At 35.7% G+C, this 27,138-nt stretch overlaps 1 protein-coding gene across 1 annotated transcript; it reads right to left on the bottom strand.

Moving 5' to 3' along the window:
* Positions 1-847: 847 nt before the first annotated feature.
* slc6a14 (solute carrier family 6 member 14) lies at positions 848-19,602 on the bottom strand. The gene is made up of 14 exons (XM_088649043.1): positions 19,428-19,602; positions 19,074-19,239; positions 16,256-16,387; positions 13,895-14,056; positions 11,269-11,404; positions 10,034-10,166; positions 7,772-7,912; positions 6,467-6,695; positions 5,519-5,644; positions 4,883-4,998; positions 4,701-4,800; positions 3,676-3,785; positions 3,042-3,209; positions 848-2,071 (listed from the first exon to the last, which is right to left on the bottom strand). Exons 1-14 carry the CDS (start codon positions 19,518-19,520, stop codon positions 1,907-1,909), a joined length of 1,977 nt encoding a protein of 658 aa, XP_088505169.1. The 5' UTR covers positions 19,521-19,602; the 3' UTR covers positions 848-1,906.
* Positions 19,603-27,138: the final 7,536 nt, after the last annotated feature.

The raw sequence follows: 27,138 nt of genomic DNA on the forward strand, positions 1-27,138 counted from the left end.
TTAGGAATTCTAGTAGTTCCTGTTTCTGAGCCGGAGCCAGGTCTCCAATGGCTATAGCACCCGTTTCTTCTTCCAGAGGGTCAGGGGAGAAGTGGGTGAGCAGAACTTTGGTACCATGCCATTTCTTCAACAAATTGACGTGGTAGATTTGATGCTGCCGTCTTCTGTCATGTTGCTTGACCTTATAATTGACTGGACCCACCTTTTCCACCACTTCATAAGGCCCCTGCCAGGATGTCAAGAATTTACATTCTGGGGTTGTAACTAAGACCAGTACTTTGTCCCCAGTCTGAAATTCCCTCGCAACTGCTCCCCTATTATAAATTTGTTGTTGTTGAGCCTGGGCTTTCTCCAGGTTTTCTTTCACTATGGGAACAATAACGTTTATTCTTTCTCTCATCTGTTCCACATGCTCAATGATGGTATGTAAAGGGGAAGGTTGATGCTCCCACGATTCTTTGACCACATCTTATAGGCCCCATGGGTCTCCTTGTTTCACTGCATAGGCCTTTTCCAAAAGCGGGTCAGCTGGTTATCCTGGGTGGCCATCTTGCCCAAGGCTATTTCGAGTATTTTCAGTGTTTCATTCCGGAAATACCGGTTATAAATGACCCTTCCCCGGGTCCTCTTACAATATATATATGTTTATGTTATATATGTTAATATATGTATATGTTAATATATATAGATGTACTGTATACCACACTTCTATATAACGTGTTTGTATAAGTTAAGAAGTCACTGTCAGACAAATATTTCATTTGTTTTAACTGCTGTAGGTCTCTCTGCTTACTTAAATACACCCACTCTTTTCTGAAAGCAGCTTAATGCTATCAAAAATCGAATCGATCTTTGGATTTTATTTTTATTATCATTTTTTTTAAAAATAAAACAGATATGTACATATAAAACAGGTTTGAGCACAACTTTTTTCATAATTAAACAAATCTGTACAAACAGTATTTATGTGGAGTGTGATAAGGAAAATATGAATGCACTATAGAGTGAATATTTATTTTTAACATCTAACAAGGAAGATGGCACAGTATTATTTGATTATTAAAACTTTACAGTATATTCTCCAGAAATGACTTCTATCATTTCATATATAATTACTGATTCAGCTATCATTAAGACAGAAATACAATCAGATGTGATGATACTACTGTATGTCCTCTGTTATAAGCACTTTTCATTTTATATAATATCAAGTAATCAAAGTTTGTAGAAAAAAATAGAAAAAATAATCTTAGAGAAGAGGAGCATTGACATCTAGTTACAGGTTTGCTAAACATATTTTGAATGGCCGCAACGCTTTTGGAGAAAGCATACAGTATTTTCCATTTCTGGAGAAAACAGTGTGTGTTTTTAATACTCTATGGGAGAGTATTTACACAGACATTATTTTCCTCATCACACATAGATAACCCCCATTAAGAAGGAGTCTGGAATACAGTCTTTTACCATCACATGGTCAACCTGTAAACATTCAAGCACTCAAATCCAAAGGGGTTAAGAGAGTGGAGTTCAAATAAGCAAACACTCTTCAAACTTTTTTCGACATGTGGTAACATGAGACAGTCAGTTAGGAGGTGTATGTGTAAAATAAGCACAGAACCCCCAAAAATATAACAGTAGTTGTTTTCCCACTCCAATGAACTCCAATGAACAGTCTTCCATAAATCCAATGGATGACACAAAACAAATGAACAAAATCGTTAAGCACAGAAGATTAAGAAAATGGCACGAAGTGGGGCAGATAATTTAAATATCTATCTTGAGAAAACAGGTTTCTGCCTTGTCAAGATGCACCATAAAGAAGACCATGCCTTGATATTGATTTTAAAAACGTAGGTACAGTACATATGTTTGCTGATGCTCCTATAATGGGTTTCCTGGATAGTGCTCACAGCTGTGTATTGTAGTCATTAATGATGACGGATACTTTAGTTTCTCTGAGTTTCTTCAGATTCTGATCCCAGGCACACTGCTGGTGTTTGTATCGGTCTCCTCTGTGGCATTCTAGGTAAGGACCCCAGTCTGCTGTTGGGGAACACACAGTTCTGATGCGCTGAGAGAGAACAAAGAAACAAAACAATGTGTTTTCATTAAAGAGAATAAAGCATCATTGGCTGTGCTGGAATAAACTGTGCATGTGGAACCAGAAACAAGTGATTGGTTATATTTTATATTTCAAATTGTACTTCTATTCTTCCTCACTTCAAGGGTATTTACAGGATTGAAAATCTGCATTACAGGTTAACCCACTTCACATAAAAACAATGTCAGCTACTTAAAAAGACATGCATTGCTGCTTTCCTCTCTTTCCTCTTTTGAATAAAGTGTTTACCTGTTTAAAGTGCTTAGGGTGGAAGACATTGTCTTTATGTATCCCTCAGATAAAATAAAATGTATCTAATGTCACATAAAAACTAAATATTTCCTCTTTCTGCTCCTGTTCTCTCTACCAGTCCAAAGACATACTGGAAGGTTAATTGGCTTTTGGGAAAATTGTCCCTGGTGTGAGTGTGTGTGTCTGTAAGTGCTCTGTGAGGGACTGGCATCCTGTACAGAGTGTATACTGCCTTATGCCTGTCCAGGCTCCTTTGAGACCCTGAATTGGTGAAGAGTTTAGAAGATGAACCAATGGACATACAGAATATTTGACTTGACTAAATGTATTATTATTATTTATGTATCCGTTATCGCTGTGAAAGTCAACATATTAAAGTTCTTTGGGGTGTTTATTGACCATTTTCAATTCTTCTGTCTGTTTTTGGTGTTGAGGAGGCTGGGACGTCTGTTCAGAACTGTGTTAAAACCCTTCACTATCAACAGGGATCACCTGCTGTTTAGGAGTTTTTTCCCACCTCACGCACCTCAAGTTGTTTGAGCTACTTTTCTATTGTTATCAACCAGAAATGAATTGCTGTATATGTTTACAATGAAATCAATTTAATTTCTGAATAAATGCTGAAAAATCTTAGATTTGTAGACAAACAAAGTGTTCTGAATGTGGGTAGCAATGAATAATCACTTACCTGCCAAAGGCTGCCTTTAGCTTTAACAGTTTTAACAAGAGCAATAATGGGAATCCAACTGAGGCAAAAGGCAGTCATACACCATCCTATTGATGTTCCCCAGCCTGGATAAACCACTGACCCATAAGATGGGGAGGTGAAGGTTATCAGGGACCAGATCAATATTGCCTGATTATACAAAACGAAACAAAGTTGAAAATAAAACATAAATGAAATGGTGACATTGCACAAAGAATGTTGAGGTCAAGTAAACTGAAAATCAAGCAACAGCAAGGTATGATTTAAGTTTCATATAATCAGCTACTGTATGATATAGTAGGTCAGTGTTAGTCTTATAGTCATGTTTCATTTTTTAACAAAAGATGGCTTTTGAATCATTGCAATTTCTGGTTTACACACATTTGTATAATGTTGTGCAGACAAAAAGGACGAAAGAAGAAAACTATGAGTTCTCTCTCAAACCATACCGTATGAGCTTACTATAGTATGCAAAGCCTAATTATGAGGAATAATCTGTGAATACAGAAGGGTTAAAGGGTAATTCTTTTATATGAAGGATAAAGAGCACTTTGTGGAATTCTGTTAGAGGTGTATTATTAAAATTCTGCTAAGAGAAACAGAGGGTTTTACTCACAATGAGCACGAAGGGGGAAATGATGTACCAGCAAGCTCTCCACCATAGCCAAAAGTACCAGTTTTTTTCCCCAATCATCATTTCAATGTCTTTAATGAATCGGTTGCCTCCTGGAAAGACCAAATAAAAAAAGAAATAAAGCATGTTGTGTCATTTAAGTGCTGAGCTAAAGCAACCTTCAGAGCTTTAGCTCTTATAGCCAGGTTTCAAAGTCTCACCTAGCAGAGGTCGCACTTTAATTTTTTTTGGGGTTACAACACAGTTTCTTGTTTGCTCTTCCATGAAAAAAGCATACAAGTAGTTCATGTGAAATTAACCTATAGGGTGATCTATCTACACCTTTAGACGCACCTTTGCTAGATGTTTAGAGTGACTATTCTTTTTTTTAGTTGTAAAAATAGAAAAATAAATTACAAGTGCATCTTAACTAATCTGTCTTCTCTACTGAAATGTTTATCTCCAATTTGTATGGAATGTATATGCATTTTTCCTTAAAAGCAGTTGTTTTGCAAATCACCTACAGTAGATAACTCATTCCTAGAAATTTACATACTGTAGCCCTTTTCATCCCACAGTATCACATACAGTACTGTATACAGTATGAGCTAACCCATTTCTTCCACCCCTGATACGAAGGACCCATCTGGCTGACATGTCGTTATTCTGTACCAGCAAAGCCAAAGAGAAATTTCTTCACTAATTGAACTTAGTGAGATCTTAGTGAGATCTTTAAGTCCAGAGTGGAATTTAGCAAGGGCAATAGGGTTAGCACTCCTAATCTTATGAATGGTGGAATGGGATCTGTAATGATCCCATGTAATGTTTAATTTCTCACTGAATGGCTCATTAACAAATGTCACCTTTTTCCATGTTTATTAATTTAAAATTTCTGCTCCAGGGAGAAGAACACCCCTTAAATCCACGTGCACAGACTGTCCTGGCATTGAAAACTCAGTGAAAGCCAATGGCAGCAACTGCACTTAATAGTAGCACTTAACAGTAAAAAACAAATTCTGAATACTTACCATAGATATAACCAATTCCAACGAGTTCTAGCACAGCTGCAATAAGGATTATCCATCCAGCACAGAAGTGGTCAATTAAATTCACCCAGTATATGCCAGCCTGGAACAGAAAAGTACGGGTTTAGGAATCAACATATAATATTTACAGGAGAAAAGAGTATTCCTTAACTGAAAGCACTTACTCTTGTAACGCAGGGAAGACCAAGCAGGAATAACAGAATACAGGCAATAAAAGTGACATAAATTCTTTTGGACTTCAAGAACTTAAATTCATCTTGAAGAGTGGTGGTGATAGTTTCTGTGAAAAGAAGAGTTAATTAGGTAATGAACAATAATTCTCTGCTAGACCAAATTACAAGAAATGGCCACCAATAAAAAGGCATCTCAACAACTTACAATACATTTAACAAATGGTTTTAGCTAAACATATAAAATATAAGCTTGTACACAATTACAATAGTTCAGAAATTCTTCAATTCACAGATTCCTAAAAATTCTTCTGTCTTTCAATCAATGAAAGAAAACATTTCACTTGTTTTTCTTACAGTAGTTCATTTAAAGTAGTACTGTAGTACCTAATTATTATCATCTTATTATAATATATATATATATTATAAAAAGCATTACAGGATTTATTGCAGTTTTTCACAGGAGTGACAAACACAGAATTTAGAATTTGAGGGGAAAAATCAATTTTCACATCTGGTTCAAATTATCTCTCTTTCGGAATAAACAGCAGCTTCCAGTTCCTAGGTCATTTTTGACCACTACACTATTGGTGCTGCTGGTAGAGAGGAAAAGCACTTTGTGAAGCTCACCCATGATGGCGAACTGGGAGTCTAGGCCCAGTGTCAACAGCATGACGAAAAATAGCACAGACCACAGAGGAGACACTGGCAGTTTAGAAAGGGCCTCTGGGTAGGCAATGAAGGCTAAACCAAAGCCTGGAAAGAGACAGATATATGATATGATATGATATGAACTCAAAATGTATTAATGAATTTCTGACTCCATTAAATGTTTGCATTTGTTTAAAATCGCATTCTTATTCTTAAAACTTGATTATCAAATTCAATCTGATTACAAATAAAATATTGTAAGTTTGTTTTCGACATACACATACACATAAATTTGTCTGATTAGACCCTACATGCATGTCACATGTAAATACAAAGATATAGACAAATATTGTTGACAGTCAACATGTAATCTTGCTCACTTGAACATCTTAACCAGGGGTGTCTAATCAAGGTTCTGGAGGCTTGGTGTCTGTAGGTTTTCAATGTCTCATTAAAGACCAGCATCTGAGCTAAAAGAAACTGTTTAGTAAGTCCAGTTCAGCCATTTAGTTAAGTTAGGGGCTGAATTTTAAGGGAAATCTGCAAACATCCTCCATGACCAGTCTTGGACAACTCTGATCTTAACTATCACTTGATAAGCTGAGTGTTCAGTTAATTCAACCATTCAGAAGAGATGAGCTAGAATTTTGAAAAATTAAGAAGCTGAACTTGTTTTTTTTATTAACAAACTTATATTTAATGAACATTTCTATTACTGAAACATTGGCAGGCTAGCTGTGCAGATATAAAAATGCTTTAACCTGCTTCTATTGTTTAATTTCTACATTTTTAAACTATTGATGACATCTACCATTGACATGTTTCACTGATCAAACATATTTTACAGCTTTTAAGATTTGCAACGGTCTCTTCATCCACAAGCTCATTGTTTAGTATGAACTAGATAATATTGTAAATTGGACCTACCAGACTGCGCAACTTCTGATACAGGCTTTCCAGACACATGAGCAATGTGTCCGAGGACAGAGAAGACTGCAAAGCCAGCAAACACACTGGTGCCGCAGTTGGTTACACAGACAATTATTGAATCAGAATAGCAGTTGTTGTGAAACTTGTTGTATGAAGACAGGGCCATCAGCCCCCCCCAAGCAGTAGACAGAGAGTAGAAAATCTGAGTTGCAGCATCTTTCCAAACCTGTAAAAAAGAAAGAAAAACAATCCTCCAAATGGATCAAGTATTTAAGAGCATTTCCAGTAAGAAAAGAATAAATATTTATCAGAATGACTCATAAGACACTACACATGCGGGAATCCACTTGGTCTAATCTGTTTCCATTCTGAAGTGTTACAAAGGAATCTGTTGCAAGTATTAAACATTCTCAAAGGGCTTGATAAAGGCAGTGCAGTGGACTTTTTTCAAAATGAGCTGTTAAAACATGAACCAGAGTCCACAAATTGAAACTATGTGGAAGTGCCTTTAGATCCATAAATAAGAACACCATAAGGTTGTGCGAGTAAAGAACAAACTAACCAGCCATGTTGCTGAAGCAAATACTTGGCTTCCTTCAAGAAATGGCCATATGATATTATTTGATTTATAAGCTACTATTAAACTGGACAGATGAGCAAAATACCTTCCTCTGGTTTATACAGTGTTATTAAGTTTTATAGTGATGCACAACTGGAGCTAAAGACACTCTTTGTTTTAGTGCCTTTAAAACATATTGTACAGATGTTTACTATCAAAGTTAGTAAATAATGGTTTGTTGCAGCTGGACTAATTTAAAGTGCACAGTAGACAATTCTAGCTCATGTGTATTAGCCAAACAAGTTGCAGTAATTCCCTGGCTTATTTAATAAATTGGCATATGCATAGTGTACAAATACAAATGTTATTGGGATTCATGTACAATAATTGCCAACAATGAATGGATTTTGCTTGATTGAGTGTTGGTTATATGTTCCTTATAAAGAATAGGTACTGAATGGACAAATGGCTATATGAAATAAGTTTGTGGAGCTTGCTATACCTTTATGTTCCCAAGTTAAATATTGGTCAATACTGGTAAAGTAGAAGATGGAGGTAACATATTGAGGTGTGACAGTGTCAAAGAGATACGTAGGAAGACTAGCAACTCAATTTGGAATAAACAATGTAAACATACAGTTCAATTTTAGGAATAAAACCAGATTCTACAGATTACTTATTCAATTAAACTCCTGGAAAATAGAGACAATTGAGTGAGGGTTAATGTTTAAAAGTACACTCACCTCAGCTTCAGCCAGTTTAGAAAAATTTGACTGAGTGCCGATGTAATATTCAATCCCTTCTCCAGCTCCCTCCAGAGTGGCCCCTCGCACCAGGAGAATCAGGAGCACCACGTAGGGGAAGGTGGCAGTGAAATACACCACCTGTGAAGGGAACTCTCATTAGACACATTCAAGTAAGATTTGGATGGTCTTCCATTCATTTTCTAACTGCTTCATCCAATACAGGATCACAGGGGAGCCAGAGCCTATCCCAGCAAGCAACGGGCATAAGGCGGTGTACACTCCAGTCCATCTCAGGGCGCACACACTCACACCGGGGCCAATTTTACCAGAAGCCAATTAACCCACCAGTATATTTTCGAATTGTGGGAGGAAAACAGAGCACCCAGAGGAAACCCATGCAAGCATGGGGTGAACATATGAACTCCACACAGATAGCCACCCAGGCCTAGATTTTAAACCAGGGCCCAAGCACTGCGAGACAACAGTCCTAACTACTGTGCCAGAGCCTCACCTTAAACAAGCAAAATGAAAAAAGTCCAGACTTCACAAAGTATTTAAGCATAGCTTTAAAGTTTTGCAAGACTCCTCATGCTGGAGTGCAGTTTTGAATGTCTGTCTCAGCAGATTCAGAGCACACTACAAAGAGCCCAGCATTGATCTCCAGCACTGACTTACAGTGGGTACATAATTCTCCTAAAGGGGCCTTCTTCCTTTTCAAGTGGTAAGAATACTGGGAAACTTGTATTGTGAGCTGTCCCTTTAATTTATAGTTTTGCTGCTTGGCTTCTATCCAGCCACAGAGTAAAGGGAAAAGAAAAAAAAAACAGATTCATTACAGTCTCATTGTGAATGCAGTACATTGTGTTGTTTTTTTTTGCTAGAGATCAGGCTCCCCAAACATCAAAAGATCTGTGCTATGGGCAGTGACAGATGTGCATACTGTATATAAAAATTTGCACACCAGAAAGAGAAAATGTAAAACAGTAGCAAGAGATATACAAATAATGAACTTAATACTGAACAGACTACATTTAATATTTAAATTTCTAGGTGATCATTAATCACTCAGACCTGTGTTACCACTACTGCAGTTAACTCAATTTCCATTTTATAAAAACAGTTGCACAGATGTCCTTGCAATTTGTTTGCCCTCATTTACATTTCTGTCTTTACTGAAACCCCTGTAATTGAAAGAAACATTAGATTTGGATCATTTTCAGATGAAACTGAAATTTCTCTGTAGGCACTGTGCAGCTGGAATTTAATCAAAAACACATGCATTCTATATGACACTCATACAGTCAAGAAATACCCTGTACCAATACAAAGAACAGATCCATCAATGGATTTAATTATGATACCTCCTAGAAAGTATACAGGACTGTATCTTTTTAATTTTGTTATATTAAATGTGCAGAGTCAATAGTTAAGAAGAGACCACACATCTTATTATGTGATCAATTCAGCTTTCCATAACTAAATTAGATGTTAAAAGAACAAAGTTGACCCAGGATACAGTTTGATTGAATCTGCCTGCTGTCACTTCAGCCAGAGTAGCAAATTCTTGCTACAGGAGTGAAGAAGCCCCAGTTAATCAACATTGTAATATGTTCCATTACTTTTTGGGCCTCTGGATAGGACACAAATGAGCAACTATTTGAAAATTTAACACCTCAGCTTTAGCATTTATAGTATGGTACTTGATCCCTGTATCAAATACCATACCCAGTGATTGAGTGTTTCTGTAGACTGATGACAGTTGTGATGTTCAGGTTGTCTATCACATTGGTTTCAAATTCAAATAAAGGTTTAAAACGTGCATGCAGAGGAGGTATGCTTCAAGGACTGTTCAGTTTAAGAAAAAGCTGTGAGGAGTTTGAGAAAGAATTAGAAAATAGATTATACATTTCTGTGTTAGACACATTTTTTAAACGTTGCACTGAAGAACACATACAAGCTCCAGTCATCTTGAGCTCAGATTGGATCTTTTCTATGAAAGCATTAAGAAGTCTTAAAGAAACAGTTGAATTTGGCTGTATCTCCTCTATATGTTGCACTGCCAAACAAGTGATACACTTTGATGTTGGAAAGGTATGTTTTCATTTTTTGTTAGCAACATGTAATGAGCTTTATTTGGTATAATAAGTTATACCACATCAAAATAAAGGAATCTGATTGCCTGCACCTGGTGTGCATTGATTGAGGAACAGAAGGAAAACCTTTGCTTTTTTTAAAGAGGCAGACATGTACAGTACTTACTTTCCCTGAAGACTTAATGCCTTTATACAAGGCAGCTCCCACTATTATCCAGGACAAGAGGAGGCAGAGGGCCAAATGCCAGACAACTTCTCCTGTTTCATCTAATCCACTTGACCGGCGTAGAGCTACTTTGCTGGAGAAAAAATACCCAAAATATTTATTACCATTCAGAAATGAAAGTAAGATTCCCTTTTTGAAACAGTGTGAGCTCTGGTACTGAAGCTTAAAGGCATTTTTGTTTTATTTTAACTCTGTATATCCTTGTGTGCATATATTTTAGTATAATCTAAGATGGACGAAATATTCAACATACTGTACGTGAATCTGCAGCTGGCAAAAGGCTATTTTTAGCTTGTACTGTAAGGGGATTTCTGTAGTTTTTATTTTTCTATTATTTTATTTGATTTGATAGATGTTTATAAGCTTTGGCTACATATGGGAAAAGAAAAATCTCTTACCTTTCTGTAAATTTTTAAAAATAAGTATTACCCCCTCTGTATTGGGTACCTTATATTATATAGGGCTCAGTGCTCTAAGGGCCAGGATTTCAGAGTGATATTAACAGATTGCACTATTTTTGGATTTAACCTCAAGTGAGTAGAATTTAACAAGGAATAACATCACTCGATAAGAAAATGCATTTAGAAATGTATTTTGGGGAGTCAGTCTGTACATTAATACATGTTCTGTACAAATCCAGTAAGATAATGTCTTATTTAAGTCAGGAAACTGCTCAGGTTTGTTTCTAATATATTTTAATCCTATAATTTGTTGATATGTGAATTCTCAAGATTTTCAAAACTATTTTTTGGAGAAATTTTAAAAGTGTTTAATATCATATATCTTATTACATTATTTAGATGTTGACCAAACTAATATAAGGTCTCAATGCAATTCTTATATATTACAAAGACAGTACATGTTGGATGTAGCCCAACACACACACAAACAGTTCAAACTTTGTTGTTTTATGTACTGTACTTTGCATTAACATTCTTAAAAGAAGCAAGAACATTGTCTTCATCATAGACATATAATGTATCATTAATGTTAAAATAACCCCAGACAGGTTTAGATTTAAAAATCTGTCAAATGTGTCGTCCTATAAAGAGGTTTATTTTGTGTTATACAAGAACCTAATACAAGTATAGTTTTTATAGAATTGAAGTTAAATAACCACATGTCAACTTAAAAGCAATATAAGAGACACATTTTCCAAAAATATATCCACTTACTCCCAATACTGTTCACTGGGGTTTTGGACTGGCACTGGAATGACGTTCTGTTTTGGACAGGTTTCATTCTTGTTACTCAACCATGTTGTATTAACAACAATAAATCTTCCAACTTCTGATGTTACATTGCACAAATCTGAAAAATGTATAGATTGTTGAAGGTTATTGTAGTCATCAATATGATGAATTTCAAATTTCTGTTCTTTTTTGATCAGCATTTGTAAATTGTGTGTTTTTTCCTGGTGATTGCACTCTATACATCAATCAATTTTCTAAATGCTTCTATCAATTCAGGGTCACAGGTGAGCCAGAGCTTATCCTGGTAATAATAGGTGCAAGGCAGGGTACATCCTGGGTGAGACACCAGTCCATTGACAGGCAGACACAAACACAGACATGTACTCATTCACATCAGGAACAATTTCTCAGAAGCCAATTAAGCTACCAGTATGTTTTTGGACCGCAGGAGGAAACCAGAGCACCCAGAGAAAACTCACACAAAAACAGAGAGAACATACAAACTCTAAGCAGATAGCACCCCAGGTCTAGAACTGAACCCCAAGCAGCAAAATTTAACCACTGTGCCACTGTGCCATCCACGATTGCATTGAATTTGACCATTAAAAATAAGCTTTCTGAACATTTTATTTATGTATTATTACTAAAAGTATTGAGATTTTTGCTGGAATAAGTGCAAAAATCCATTTGATTTTTATATTACTACACCTTACCTGCAACAAGCACATTTTTGATAATCGCTAGATGTAGGAATGATTGAGCTATTTGTTTTTTTGTTAAAGTACAAAATATGTAGAAATAGGTCCTGCATAACCTTAGATGCAGAGCAACATTGCATAGCAAAAAAACAAGAAAGTGTACATCAATTCATGTTTTCTTAAATTGCAATGAATATAACAGTAGTAGACCTACAGTATGACTACTACTACTACAACTAATAATTATAATTCCTTGTGCTTACTATTACTATATTGTTCTTTTTATCAGAAAGCATCACTATGCATTTTATACTTAGGTGAGGACCCTTTTCAGTGATGCACGGCAGCCATTCTGCACCTTGTGGTTAATTATCTGCCAGATTTGAACATTCAGCTTTCCGGGAGCTAATCCATTATTCAGGAAAGGAAATGACCTTGAGTTAATGTTTATTGCAGTTTCCATTGTAAACCCTATTCTTATAAAACCACTCCAGTCTACCAAGTGGGGCCCAGCGTTGCTCGGGGGCTCCTGTGATGGACTAGTTTCCCATTTGGGGGGGGGGGGGGTGTTGCATGTTCTCTAGTCCACTTAATGTCATAGAAATCAGGACAAGCTCTGGCCCAGTGATCTTCTATGACTCAGAAAGGGAATTTACGCAATAAATCCATTGTCGCCCTTCAATAATCATTGTCTTGGTTGCCAAATGGAAAAAATGAAAACACATTTTGTCGATTTCTATATTTTAATAATGCACTCAAGCATATATTTTGAAAATCATATTGAATTCTGTGCTTTAGCATTTTGGAAATAGAGAGTGACTAGAGCCAGAAAGTGCAAGCAAGTACCCATTTCAGTTTCCTCTATATAATGTGCTTCAAATGAGATTACTGTAAGTGTTGTCTAAATGGAGTTAAAAAGATGGAGTTTCAGCACCCTTTCTGATTTTGTCCCAGTTTTGCAAATGTAACAGTCCAAGGAGAGCTCATCAATAACTGGCTCATCAAGCCCACTCAACAGATTTGGACAGCAGTGATCAAAACATGCTTTAATCTCCTGTCATGATTCTTACAGTATGTACCTTTAGGTCACTTTGTGGTAGTTGTGGTGTAGAACCTGTGAATGTCTTATTGAGTAAACAAGCATTTTCCTCTTGACAAAACCTTTTAGCTAATTTGAAATGCTTTTATTTTAATGGAAAGAAAACCCATACTGAGACATTCTACAGAAGTATTTCCCTTTCCCTTTACTTTTCATTCAGACACTTTGATAACAAGCTATGATTTATCCTACCCGTTTCCTATAAAGTGTTTCTTTTCTTTGACACACATTTGTTAGCTTTAATTATTTATCCAAATATTTTGGAAAAAAACACATAAGGTTTCTGCTATTAAACTAATATCTTGATTTCACAGATTGGTGAAACCTGGTCAATTTCACTGGTGCAGTATGACCTTTGGCAATGACCTGACATTCATACTGATACCAAACTAATAATGCTTAAAGTAATCAGTTACTCAGTGATAATGCAGATCAGAGCAAATGTCATGCAAAATGCTCTGCTCATCTTTGTTTTTGAACAGTTTATTTTTTACCAAGTAATTGCCATGTGTACTTATCAGTTCACTGCAGTTCACAAAGGGAATATGGGTAGTCAGTCCCACCTAGCCTCAGAACCAATTCTCCACAATGTCTCACAGGAGGTTAGTAGCGGATGTCTCAGTAACAACACCTCAAGCCTACAGGAGTGTGGGAAGTCACAGGGCATTTAATGCAGAAACCCAAGAGGGACACCTCATTATATCCTTCCACTTGATATCCTTCTGTTAATTATGTACCACCTCTTGAGGAGTTTGTAGGTTATGAGACACGATACCATGTAATATTTGTGGATGATTTTAGAGAGTCATACCATTGGGAAACTTGCTGCAATTCTTGTCAGACCAGTCATAGCAGTCACTCCATGGCAAAGGGGACTGGAAAGATGCAAACAGGTAATAGATGCTGTAGGCAATGATGCAGTTGTAATAGATAGCCACAAAAGTGGATACGATGACCATTGTGATTCCCACACCTGTCACAAACAAACAAAGTTTGTAATTGCTTTTTTGATTCAAATTGCTAGTAAGAAGTGATAAAGAAACATAATACCATTTTTTATTGAAAAAATATTTTAAAGCATCTAGCCAATATATAAGATGTTTTCACAGGATAGTTGAAATTTAATTTAAAAAGTGATAGATTCTCAATAGACCACTGAAATCACTGAATAACACTGCAGGATTCAATTCACACATGCATTGAGGTTTCATCAAGCCACATTAATTGCAATCATTCAGCTATTTCAGCTCTTTACAATGAAGTTGGAGCCTGAAAAAGTTTGCATTAGACAAAGATTAATTGTTCTTTTACAGTTCCTGTAACTAGAAATAATTTTTGAAGTTGGGTTTTGATTCTTTTTTTTAATCTGGTTATCCTAAACAATTACATTTATCCACTTATTTGTGTGATGAATGAGGAAAAATTTGAATTACAAAATTAGAAAGAAAACTTTATACTCTTTTAACTGACTCATGACATTTTTATGTCACTTTAACGTCTTGCTGGGTTGTTTACCTATTAAGAGAAATAAGAAGTCTGTCAACTGATGTAGTATATATTTCAGGAATGTTACCCACAATGGGGAAGTTCACTACTATTCCATCAGCAACATCATCAGTTTTGTATTATGCCAGTACACTAGTACATGCCAGTGCGGTATTATGTAATAAAGGTAGTAAAAATAAACACAAAGTTCCATTCTTCACATCAAAATCTAAGTTGAAGATGATACTGCTAACACATTTGGTGCAATTTGCCTACACATATTTAAAAAAACATGTGTTATCTATCCATTTTATAATCACATCATCCAATACAGGGTTACAAGTAATCTGGAAACTATTTCGAGTAGCAACAGGCCCAAGACAGGGTACACCAGAACACCAGTCTGTTGCAGCCTGTTACACTCACACCAGGACAATTCTCCCACAACCCAATAAAGCTACTAACCTACCTATTAATGTTTTTAGACAGTGGGGGAAAACTGGAGGACCTGGAGCAAACCCACATAAACACTGGGAGAACATAAAAACTCAGGAGATAGATGAACACAGGGCCCCAGTGCGGCAATAGAGCAAAGATAGATAACTGTGCCACGTGTGTGATATACTTTACATGCTTTTCAATTTTTAATTTCTACTTATAGAGACCCACCAAATTATTTTGGGCAGTATACTTCATGTACTCTAGTAAATCCAAATGGTAACAAATGTAGGACAATGATACATATATTGTTCAACTGTACTATATGCTGGTTTATATTACATTTAAGAGATTTGCAAGGTCATAAATAAAGCCTGAAGCACACAAGCATTCTTTTTTGTGGTCTTTGAAGTGGCACTTAACTTCTTTGGCTTTACAATTTTGTAAATTAATAGCTATTTAATTTTTGGCATCTGGTAGATTATGATTGTTTAGTTAAAGAAAATGTCCAGTCAGTATTTTTGTGTCTATATTTGCTTTGATGTGATAGTGTCCATAATGCCAGTTAGAAAGTGCTCCTTGGTAGAAAACGAGATAGAAGTGCATTCCTGAATTGAAGTGCATTTCAAGTAAACACACTTGCAAAGACCACAGAAAATATTTCAGCTTTCGTAAAATGTTAATTAACCAAAACCAAGCTTGGTCATATTACAAATTGGGATAGATAGATAATCTAGCTGTGATGCACACAAAATGTGATAAAGATATCCTTACATTCTGAGCAGTTACAGAAACATGTCACTTACAACTTCAATCAGTTCAAAAGATTATAGTGCTGAGAAAAGCTTTGTGAATCCCCTAGAATGGTCCATATGGTATAGTGGATCTTTTAGACCATATTCTCATATAACTAGATTTTCATGAATGTCTAAATAAAGATGAAGATAACCTGATTAAATGCTTAGCACAGATATATAATATATATTTGAATTATTTCATTAACAAAATGTTTCAACAGTAAATAGCCTCTTTTGAATAAGAACTATTCAATAACTGGAGGCACTATCTTGATGAGCAATGACTTCAACTAGAGTTTCTTATATCTGTATATCAGTTTCTTTTATTGGCTGTTGGGTCTATCTAGTCCAATTGATTGCTAGTACAGTAGCTAATGATCAGAGATTTTTGCACATTATTCTGTGGAGCAAATAAAAAATGAAATAACTCTGTAAGATGGTAAATTCCTGACCTTGTAGGATTGGTACAGCCTTCCACACTGACACAGGGCCCTGGCTTGTAAATTGCCCAAAGGAGCATTCCAGGAAAAAGAGAGGCAAACCTGCCAAGGCCAACATGATGGTGTAGGGAATAAGAAAAGCTCCTGTAGAGGAAAAACATCCACATAAGCATCTTTAGTATGAGATAACAACATGAGAAAAGTGATAAGAGACATCAGGTTCAAATCAGGAGGTGGTTCAGTGTCTTTGTAGTTTAGAACGTTGTAATTCAGTTTTATTATTATACAAAACTTTCATTTTGGATTACTCTATGACAAACTCAGACTTTTTTTGTCTATTTTTACCATTCCTAGATGAATCTTTGTGTTTTGCTGAGTTTGGACTTTATTTAAAGTTACTAATAATGAAATTAATTCTCTAGTTCACAAATTCTCCACTGAGCACAGTGGCCTCACAATTATGGCAACCATTATTGAACAACAAATTGTTGTGCACGCTAGTTTTGTAGATGTGATTACCTTACACATGACTGTTTAGCTCTATTCTATTTTTAAGCTTGATGTACTTAAACGGCTGTACAGTAGTAGGTATCCTTAAGCAAATAAAATTAAAACCAAGATACTTCGAGATAAGAATGAACCTCATTTCAACAACAAGTTGTTGGTATCGGCAAAACCAGAATGTACGTAACACATTAGCAACTCAGTCATGTCCTGGTCCAATTGCAGATTGCTCTATAGACATTAACCCCTATAATTACAATCATTAAACATACTGTATAATTTCTTAGCACAGGAACCTTTTAGAAGCATTGCTACAAAGCCTTTTTAGCAGGTGTGCAACTGCAATAAAATGAGTTCAGAAAGCAGACAAGGAAGTCCTCATGTCCACTTAGTGTTTTGAAATTTTGAAGATTTAGATAATGTGATATCAGGAATAAGATCGCTAACTAATCCTGTAAATGTCCCACAGGGATTGATTGATTAACAACAACAGCTATTATTATTATTATTATTTTATCCTTTTGTTTATATACATAGCACTTTTTAACCCAGAGGATCTATGAGCATATTTTTATCATATTTACAGTGGGAAGGAACCAAGTGACTTGCATTTGGGTGATGTAGAGCACCAATATGCACCATTACACCACATATCAGCAGTAGAGATGAGAGAATGAGGTCTAGGAGAACTTTAGGGAGGCCGGATTGCCCAACATGAAATTAAATAATTTCAATGGGATTAGCATCCCTACTCTTACAAACAGTGCCATAGAATCTTTAATTAGTAAGGACTCAGAAATTTGGTTTAGCATCTCATCGAAAATAAGCATTATGAAGTATGTTTCAAAGGAAGAGGTCTTACACTGCAGCTGAGCTCAGTGACCACAGCTGCTTTGACCACTATTATTACCTCATGTATCAGGCTAAACCGCTTATCACTCATAAATAAAAAATCACAATGTTACACATCAGGAGGTATTGCATAATTTTGTGATTTAGATGGAGGACTTTTTTTTTCAAATAAAAATACACCACATTTTCTCAACAAACAAGAAAAAGGTATTGCTGATTGTCAGACTGACTAATTCTAGTGGTATAGTCCTTTAGTTCACATCATCGACGACAGTATGACAATTCATTTAAACTTGGTGTGATTCTAAAAGTACATACAGTATGTGTACAGACTTGGGTCTAGCCAGTAACTTTTTTCTTGTTGGAAAACAATGACAACAAATTAAGAAAAAACATAACTGACTAACAGAAGTGGTGTTACAGTCTGCTGCCACATGTCAGACTCCGGAGTTCATTTTTAATGATTAATGCAGAATACAGAATAATATAAGGTAATGAATAATACAGAAGTGAGACTGTTGCTAGAGGAATGTTTTTGTCTGGCCTTCAGCAAGGACAGATTAGCTGTCTCCAAAGAATCACTTCCAGCTTCATACAATTCCTGTGCATTATGCTAGATACTGATACAAAACACAAGATAAAAACATTCCTACAGTAACAAGACAAGCATTCTGAGTTTGGAATCTGTCAGAAATCACTTCCATAATGCAAAGAAGTAAACAAGTGAAAAGAGTTTAAATAAAAAAAGAATGGCCAAAGTTGTATCCCACTGTATATTTTTATAAAATGACTTGTATTCATTATAGAAAGACAGCAAATACATATAAATTATTTTATGTAGTTGACCTCTTCTAACAATAACACCTTTTGCTCTGTATGCAAAGTGTTGAAGTGTAGTGCTTAGATACAATAAGACAATATATATGTACTATATCGTATATTGTATCCTGTTTAGAACCACACAGAGCCTTCCTTTTAGTTTTGCTTTGTAAAGTGCTGTATGTAGTACAGTATGAACTGTACATTGAGAAGTAATTCCTTTCCATCCATTGTAAGACTTCCCATTAAACTTTTATGCAGAAAAAAAAGTTATTTCTGACACAAATACAAAAGAAAAAGCTATCTCCTTTGTTTGAATAATTTGATTAGCTATTCTCATCCTAATGCACTGATGACAGCAGCTTGGCCTACTGAAACAGCTGAACATTTTTACCAACATGTCATGTCTTATTTGGATGTGCAACCTCAGTATACTAGCACTGCACATCAGGAAATATTGATTTTTGATTGATGCATCTGAGCTTAATCCATTTATACTTGACCTACACCTGAGAGAAATGTACTATAAAACAACTGCCTAGGCACTTCCTAAAAGGATCAGATTAGTTCAATTACAAGAAAAAAAGAAGCTTACTTGTCAGGACAGTGAGTGAGTGCTGGTAAAGGAAATATTAGAAAATATGTTTTATAGTACCTCCTCCATTTTTGTAAGCCAAATATGGGAATCTCCAGACGTTTCCCAGTCCAACTGCATATCCAACCATTGAGAGTAGATAGTCTGTCTTACTGGACCAGTTTCCTCTTTCCACATTCTCATCATTCTTGGCAGTGTGAGGATCATGGCACAAATCAGTTGTTTTCTGAAACAAGGTTAGAGAAAAACACACACAAGTCCTTTATCTGATGCAAAATTATGAACCTAAACTACATTTTGGCTTTAATAAAACGAAAGCTGTCAAAACAATGAAAAACAAAACAATGAAATGCTACAGCCAGTATAGCAAAAGGTTGCACTTCACAGTTCTAGAGTATAAATTTTAATTCTTACCTTTTCGGATTCACTAACAGCAGGGTTTTTAAAACACAAGTCTATCATCTTATCGGGTCGGTCAGCCACCACAGGCAATGTGTTCTTTCCCATTCTTATTTGAAGAGCACTCTATTAAAATTCAACAATACTCCTCAGCTCAAGCACCTGAGAGTCTGAATAAGTAGCCTTTTGCTTCTTGTGACCTTTTTATAGTGAAAACCACCCACTTCACTGCATTTGACTAAATGTCTGTTTGTTATTGGGCAAGAGAAAGGACTATGAAATCATCAGTTACTTTTTTTCAAATTCTTTAGATTGTTTAGCTGAACACAATAACAGGAGCACTTCACTGCATCCACCTCCTTTAATATACACACCTTTAAGTTTAACTGCAAATGATCAAATGTGTGGCCCCTCTGTAACCCGGAAAGGGATCTTTTGTTGTCATTTTCATGTCCTGTAGGTTTAATGGATGTTTTTCCAGTTTGTGAGTGGCAATCTTTAATTCAGTTAATGTAATTAATTTTAAACTGACTGAATAACGGAAATCATAGTAGCGTGGACTTCAGACAGAGAAATGGGAAAATACGGCAAAATAACCAAATAATTAAACAGCATTTGGGATTATATTTTCTCTTTACACCACTGTTTTTATGACTCACTAAAATCCTCTAACTTCTGCTATTTAAAAGCCTGCACCTCCTATCCTAGGACCTTTTGTTTAGTTTGAAAAATGTTTTTTTTTGTGCTTCTTTTTGTTGGTTTTCACCAAGCACCCATTTAGTCTGCTCAAAGGCCAGTTTGTTACTCTGCAGTCATACATGTTAAGCGAAAGGAAAGAGCTGACCTACAGTAAGTGCTGTGCACCTGCATGCCTGAGGTCAGGGAAAGATTGGAAGCCAGAAATGGACTGGCAAATGCATAGGATATATGATATAGGGTTCTTCATGTAGATATAAAAACTACTGAGCCTTTGATGGAGTTACGATCTGTAGAACTCATAAACTCTTGTTATTTTTTCATTTGTTTTTTACCCATATAGTTTTTTCAAACACAATCCGCATGAGTCACAACAGCTCATTTCAGACTAATTCAGTGCTCCCACTGAAGAAACCTAAGAAGAAGATTTTGAAATGAACTCTTTTTGAATGTTTTTTGATTTTCCCCTGTGCACCTACTGTACAATGGCAGATACACAGAAGACTCTTAACCGTTACCATGGTGCCGAAAGGAATGTGAAGGAGGGATGTACAGAAACACAGAATCCTAATGCTCATTCTTATTTCACATGGTCTGAAAGAGTTCCTTATTTCATTCATGGGCAAAATGATGAAAAGCAAACAAGACTGCAGCAAGTGAAATGGAAGGTCATGCTGCCTACAGTTTGCAGACACCAGCAGACAGGCATAGAATTTCAGTTGGTTTGCTGAGTTCTCAGCGTAGTTCCTGTTTCCTGGGTTGTATATAACATTTCAAATCGAAATGTTGCAGTATTTGTTACCTATTCCCCCTACCAATCCTGGTATATAGTTTTCATAGGACTTTTCTCCAGCTGATTTTCTCTAGAATGATGTACTGCATAACTTAATCTTTTAACTTCTTGCTTCAATCTAACAATGGTGTTCTATACTCCAAAAACGGCACTGGAGGAACATAATGAATTACACAATTCTGGCAGGTAGAACACAGTGTTTGAAGCCCAGGAACAAAATGTGAGTATTATACTGTAGCTCCCTCACAGTTGTGAAACTTGGGAACCTCTGTTCAATCTGAATGTGATTGAGATAGAAAAAGTTCCGACTGTTTGAAGCCCAGGAACATAAAAAGTGAGAAACATATCTCCCTCACAGTTGCGCAAGACAGGAAACTCCATTCAATCTGAATGTGATTGAGGCAGAGAATTTTCCCATTTTTAAAAAATCTGTTTGCACTGCAAACAAAGCTAAAGCTTATGGACTTACAGTACACTGTAGGAACTACTGTACATTGTGGTACTATCCCATCAACATTCCTGCTGGGATTCACTAACCATAGGTGACAGTTGCTTTTTATATAGTTAATAGCTTTTGCACCTCAGAGATTATGTTTTTGGGAATTTATTTCACTGATGCATTTCTCCAAAGCAACTTAATTTCTACTTGTTTGAACAGCAAGGCATTTTACTGAAGCAAATGGAGCTGAGTAACTTTTTCTATGAAGGAACAGACGTACCTCATTCAATCATTCTTTGTGGTCCTCTACAGTACTGTACATTTTCAAACACATTTTTAGAAGGCATTAATATCACAGACAATTGGGTTTAAAAAGGTTAACCAGCAAGATTGTGTTTAGGACAACTTATATACTGGATGGTATACTGCACAGACCTCTATTGTAAATACAAGTGTTGGAAATAATCGGTGAAATAAGAACGTAAGTATTACCCTGAATTAGTCATTCATCCTAAGAGATTTCAGGCAATTTATTTGTTATTTTCCCTCTGCCAATGTATGGCTTTATAATACTATTATCATTTGATACTTTCTACAATTCACCCAAGATGCTTGATTACTACAGTATTTCACTTTCTCAATATCCATATAACCTGAAAGTATTAGTGATTTTTTTATTGTGCTGGCTATGGTATGTTTGTGAATATCTGCAGTGTGAGAATTATATCCCAACAGGTGAAGTAGGACAACAAGTACAGAAATACAGAGTGAATATCATAAATCCAAAAAACAAAATCATCCAATTATAGTGACCGAGTGAATTGACCCATTTATAATCCTGTTAGACATGTGGCCCACATAAGGAAAATCTAGTTCACACTGACCTACTGTAGGTCAATGCTCGAAAGTGGTCAGTGCAGAACAGTACATTACTTAAAGATGATTTAAATTGCCATGGAGTGCTGGCGTTACTCCTTCAATTACTTTATAATGAAGCCTCAATTATATCTCATTCAGGAGAATATTTACTTAGCTGTTTTGTGTTATATTTAGGTTGATTTGTTGGCGTTCTTTACCTTCCTAATCAAGCACACATACTGTTTTGCAGTGAAACAGGCTGTTCTTATGATGTGTCAGATTTGTTTGTTTTGCTATAAGCCTGGGCAATGCCAGTTCTAACAGCCAAGCCTTTAACCTGCACAGCTTTAATCACACTTACAATCCAGTAATTAAAGTAGCATTTTGAGGATTACAAGTTCCATTTTATACTCATGTTTGTTTAACAGGCAACTTGAACTTCTCCATTACAAAATAAAAAATGATCCCATTGCTTAAAAGTAGGTTACTTGCATAGACACGATACACCTTATTTGCTAGTGGACTAATTTTGTTTTATTGACAGCTCATAACCATGATCTCTGAGCCACAAAGACCACAAAAGCTACAAGAGCTCAAAATAAGTGGCACAGTCAAACCCACTGATAATTGACTTTGAAAAGCTGTCTATGCTACTGAATTAGTACTCCACACAATATTAAAGCATTCTTGTGAGGATCACTGTCAAACAACACACAATATGGTATTGTCTAACACAAGATCTTAACAAAATCAACCACTTGTAATAGGACAGTAGAGAAGGCTAATTATTTAGTGTTACGTGTTTGTTTATAGTGTTTCAGTTTGTGGCAAAACTCAATAATAAGCAGTCATGACTTCAAAGAAAAAAAAATCCCATCATTTTATTAATTTCATGTTGAATCCATTCTTGACTTATTCAACTTTTAATTTAATAAAATGCACTTATTCAATATTAATCATGTAATAGCATGTATTATTAAACAAGGATCAAGTTCATTAATAAAACAGCACAAAACGATTGGTATTGGAAGTGAAATGCTGTTTAATCTGATAATCATATAAAACATATTAGAACAGGTTTTAACAGCACTTGATGATTAATGATTTTATGTGGATAAAAAGCAAGACAAAATCAAGAAATAAAAATGTAAAGGATGTTTAAAAGGAATAAGAAAATTAAGTTGCTGGAATATAATATATGTGTTGCACATTGACACTATCTAATATACAGTAAAATGGTTTCATTGTTTCAATATTTTAGAAATATTTCTTTTTGTTAGAAAAGATGAATACGAGAAGAGCAAAATAATATTGTACTTTGGTTTCAACTTGATCTTTTAGCTGAATGTTTAAATTCCATGTTTAAATTCAATTCAGACTATCTACTTCATTTTGTCATATTTTATTCACAGATGTAAAATGTGCTTACTATATTTAAAACAAACAGAAAACTCTACTATCCAGAGAATGTGAATGAGATACATATTAAAATCACATTTACTAAATTACACTGAGTAGTTAAGAATGTACAGTACTTCTGAAAGACAGCACAGCTCTGAGAAAACATCTTTGTAATCTTTTTATCATGTCTATTTGAAATTAACTATCTATCATTTCAAATAATCTAAGCAGAAACATATTTCTGCTTAGATTCTTTGCTTATTGTCATATTCAAGAACAGCAAAGGGAGAATTCCGCTGGAATCTAGCAAACTTTTCACACTGTATGGAATGTTAGCAAAGTGTAACAACCAAATAGTAAAATTCATGTGCTCATGTGGAGACAAATTGGCTTTTAATATCATACAAACTGCAATTAATGTTGCCATACAAAAGCACTTAAAAGCTGCATTTAATGTAAATTAATTAAAAGGCTTAAAGGATAAAAGCAGATTTTGTGTAACATTCCTGGCTACTCTTATAAGTGTAAACAGAAAAAAATAACAGATCTTTGCTGCCTTTAAATGAGATTGCACAATAGAACAGATTGAACTGTGAAAGTGAGAGAGGCCTTCCCCATTCAGTAATACAATTCTATTTATGTGTGATTTTCCAGAGACTGGAAGCACTGTACAACAGAACACGCACAATGGCCATAACTGTAAGTAAAAAGGAAAAATTAAAAAGAAAAACAGAAAAGAGACTCAATAAAACCAAGAATAAAACTGAAATATCCAATAAACTTTATTTTTAGCATTTCTGGAGCTCAGTATGATGGGATAAGGGATCTAGGGACTTATGATAAACAAGGGAAAGAGCTTCCTGATACTCCACAGTGGGCCTATACCTTAGTGATGATAATGGCAACCAAGTCATAGGCCAGGTGCCAGGGGTTCCATTGAGCAATCACATGTTCCATTCCTGTTGGCATTCTATTAAAACTTCCTTACTGTATGTCTTCCCACTCCAGCACTGGAATCTCCGCAAAGTGTTGGACCCCATCAGAGACAGGAAGCTCAGGCTGTGGGTATTGTAACCCCCTATTGAAGGAAAAAATGTCATTACCAAATTGTCCAACTTTAATTCCATTACTATCCACCCACCCTTTTTAACCAATTCAGCTATTTCCAGTTCAGGGTCAGTGGAAGCTACTTTCAATTCAGGGTCACGGGGTAGTCCATCACAGGGCAGACACACAGACATGCAAATATTCACAACTAAGGCCAATTTTCCCAAAGGCCAATTTACTTAACAGGAAGTCTTAAGACTGGAGGTGGAAACTGAAGCAGGTGGAGGAAACCCATGCAAACACAGGGGTAACATGCAAACTCCACCTAGATAGCACCCCAGTCAAGAATTGAACCCAGGGACCTAGTGCTGAGAGGCAAAAACAATAACCACTGCATCTCCGTGCCACCTTTTTCTATACCCATTTCACCTAATTAAGATTATTTAATCTGAAAAAGTCCCCATGTTTAAAATAAGTGTTTCCTTTGTTTCTGCCTTCCATTAAAAACTATTATTTTAATTGTATATACGGGCTACAGTACAAAAGGCTTTGCTAAGAAAAGATATAATTTTCCTCTGAATTACATACTGTACCTTTTAACAATCGAGTCAGGCAAATGAAAAATGAGAGCAATTATAGATGAATAGTCAGAACAAGTAATTATTTAATTCACTTCTTTAACTAATGAATTGGGAAAAATTGCCTGAGGAGTTTTTCACAGGCAAAACTTCTCAAGCATCTTAAGAATTCGGGTTACATGGAAAAGGGCACATTTCAGCAGTACAAAACAAATCATGATCAAGGACAAAATTCAATAGAAAAAGCGGAGGATTCTACTGAAGGTACTGAATCTTTATTGCAAAAATATATTTCATAACAATTAGCACAATGCCAGATATTTGATAAGAATATTCACCTCCCCTTTTTTTCTAATATGTCTTAATCTTGTAACATGTACAGTGTGCTAAAATTGGAGTTGGTATTTGTGTAATATGTTCAAATCTGTTAAAAATACAAAAGTGTTAAAAATAATAATTTATTTGATTCTTTTCATTAAGTCTTTGGAATACAGCCCTACATAGAAAACTATCATTTTGAGGTTTTACAAAATAATAAGTGACATGCTGATGCTGTAATGGTAAAAAAAACTTTAATAGACAAGACAAATAATAATATGTCATATATCAAAAGTGTATTGTGATTGCTTCACAGAACTGCATAGATACTTTTAATAAAAGACAACAGAAAAACATCAGATTTTACTAAGCAAAGTATGTTTGCTGTAAACACGAGAGACTTTTGTAAAAAAAAAATTGGACGAACTGTCTAGATACAGTATGTGGTTGAAGCAGTTTCAACAGTAGTGTGAAATAGCTGTTATCTGTAAAAGAAATAGGGCTATTTTTAATTTAAGAATTTAGTTGATCTAATTTGTGATTAATGGGGTTTTAAACAAAAGGTTTGAACTCCCCTTGAAGGGAGTTAATATCACACAATTCCAGATACCTGCCTATAAATATCACAGTTATAACTGAGTCACTGGCACATCTCATTTCAATGATAGTATTCATTGCTCCCCCTCAATAAACAAGCTTTACTCTGTAGCTCTCCATGGCTCTTTTCTGCTTCTATCTGCTTGAAGAAAACTCAGCAAGCCTTATATCTCCTTATGTTCTCCCAGTTCTTCTCATCCATGTCACGGTTTTCATCACACGTTTCACAAATTGGTCAGTGCCATTACACAGCCTCCATCCCTCCATCTCCCTGAGTCTCCCAGCTCTGTTCGCACAAGTCTCCGACCTCCCAATGTCTTTGTCTTACCTACACCGCAAGTCCGCTCTCAAGTCTTCTGGCATCCGAACCCATCTTCAGTCCCACCTCTCTTCTCCAAGTCATCAACATCAATCTAAGCTTTCACATTCCATGGAAAACTCACTCTCATCTCCATGCCATCTTCCCTTCTTCCTTGGCCAGTCCTGACTGCCCTGCCCCCAGCCTGTGGGACCATCCCCTATCCTACTCTCTATGCCCCTTATGTCTCTCCCTCCTTCACTTTTCTTTCCCTTTTTGTGGTCTCTGCCTTGACTCTTTCCCTTCTTCTGTCTTTTCCTATCTCTTCTTTGTTTGGAGGAAATCATACTCTAATCTACAGTACCTGCTTATAAATTATACACTCGTGAGTTTTATTTTTCAGTAATCCCCCTCCACCACTTCTTCACACATATATTAATCATGTACACTCAAACCCCCTCATTCAAATGGGGATAGGAGGGAATCCAACAACCTTGTCCTCATCAATAGGTTGTCATTTTCTCAGCAAGATGAGTTAAACCAACAAAGCAAACATGTTCAAATCAAATTTGTACACTGTATTAATTAGTGTTTGCCCAAACTGCAGAACATATTGTATAATATACTGTAGTTAGACCTATCAGTTGTTAAGTCTGAGGCTCTAGAAGTGGACAAAGAAAAGCAGACAACAGACTCAGCAG

Source organism: Lepisosteus platostomus, chromosome 10 (assembly GCF_059453375.1).
Source record: "Lepisosteus platostomus isolate fLepPlt1 chromosome 10, fLepPlt1.hap1, whole genome shotgun sequence".
Taxonomy (NCBI): Eukaryota; Metazoa; Chordata; class Actinopteri; order Semionotiformes; family Lepisosteidae; genus Lepisosteus; species Lepisosteus platostomus.

Excerpts from the sequence above, each read along its gene's own strand:
- slc6a14 (XM_088649043.1), bottom strand. The coding sequence starts at position 19,520 with ATGGGAAAGAACACATTGCCTGTGGTGGCTGACCGACCCGATAAGATG. Across the intron at positions 16,388-19,073 it reads GGCTTACAAAAATGGAGGAG|GAGCTTTTCTTATTCCCTAC; the intron begins GTACTATAAAAC and ends TTTCCTCTACAG. Across the intron at positions 5,645-6,466 it reads ATCAGAAGTTGCGCAGTCTG|GCTTTGGTTTAGCCTTCATT; the intron begins GTAGGTCCAATT and ends GTCTCTTTCCAG.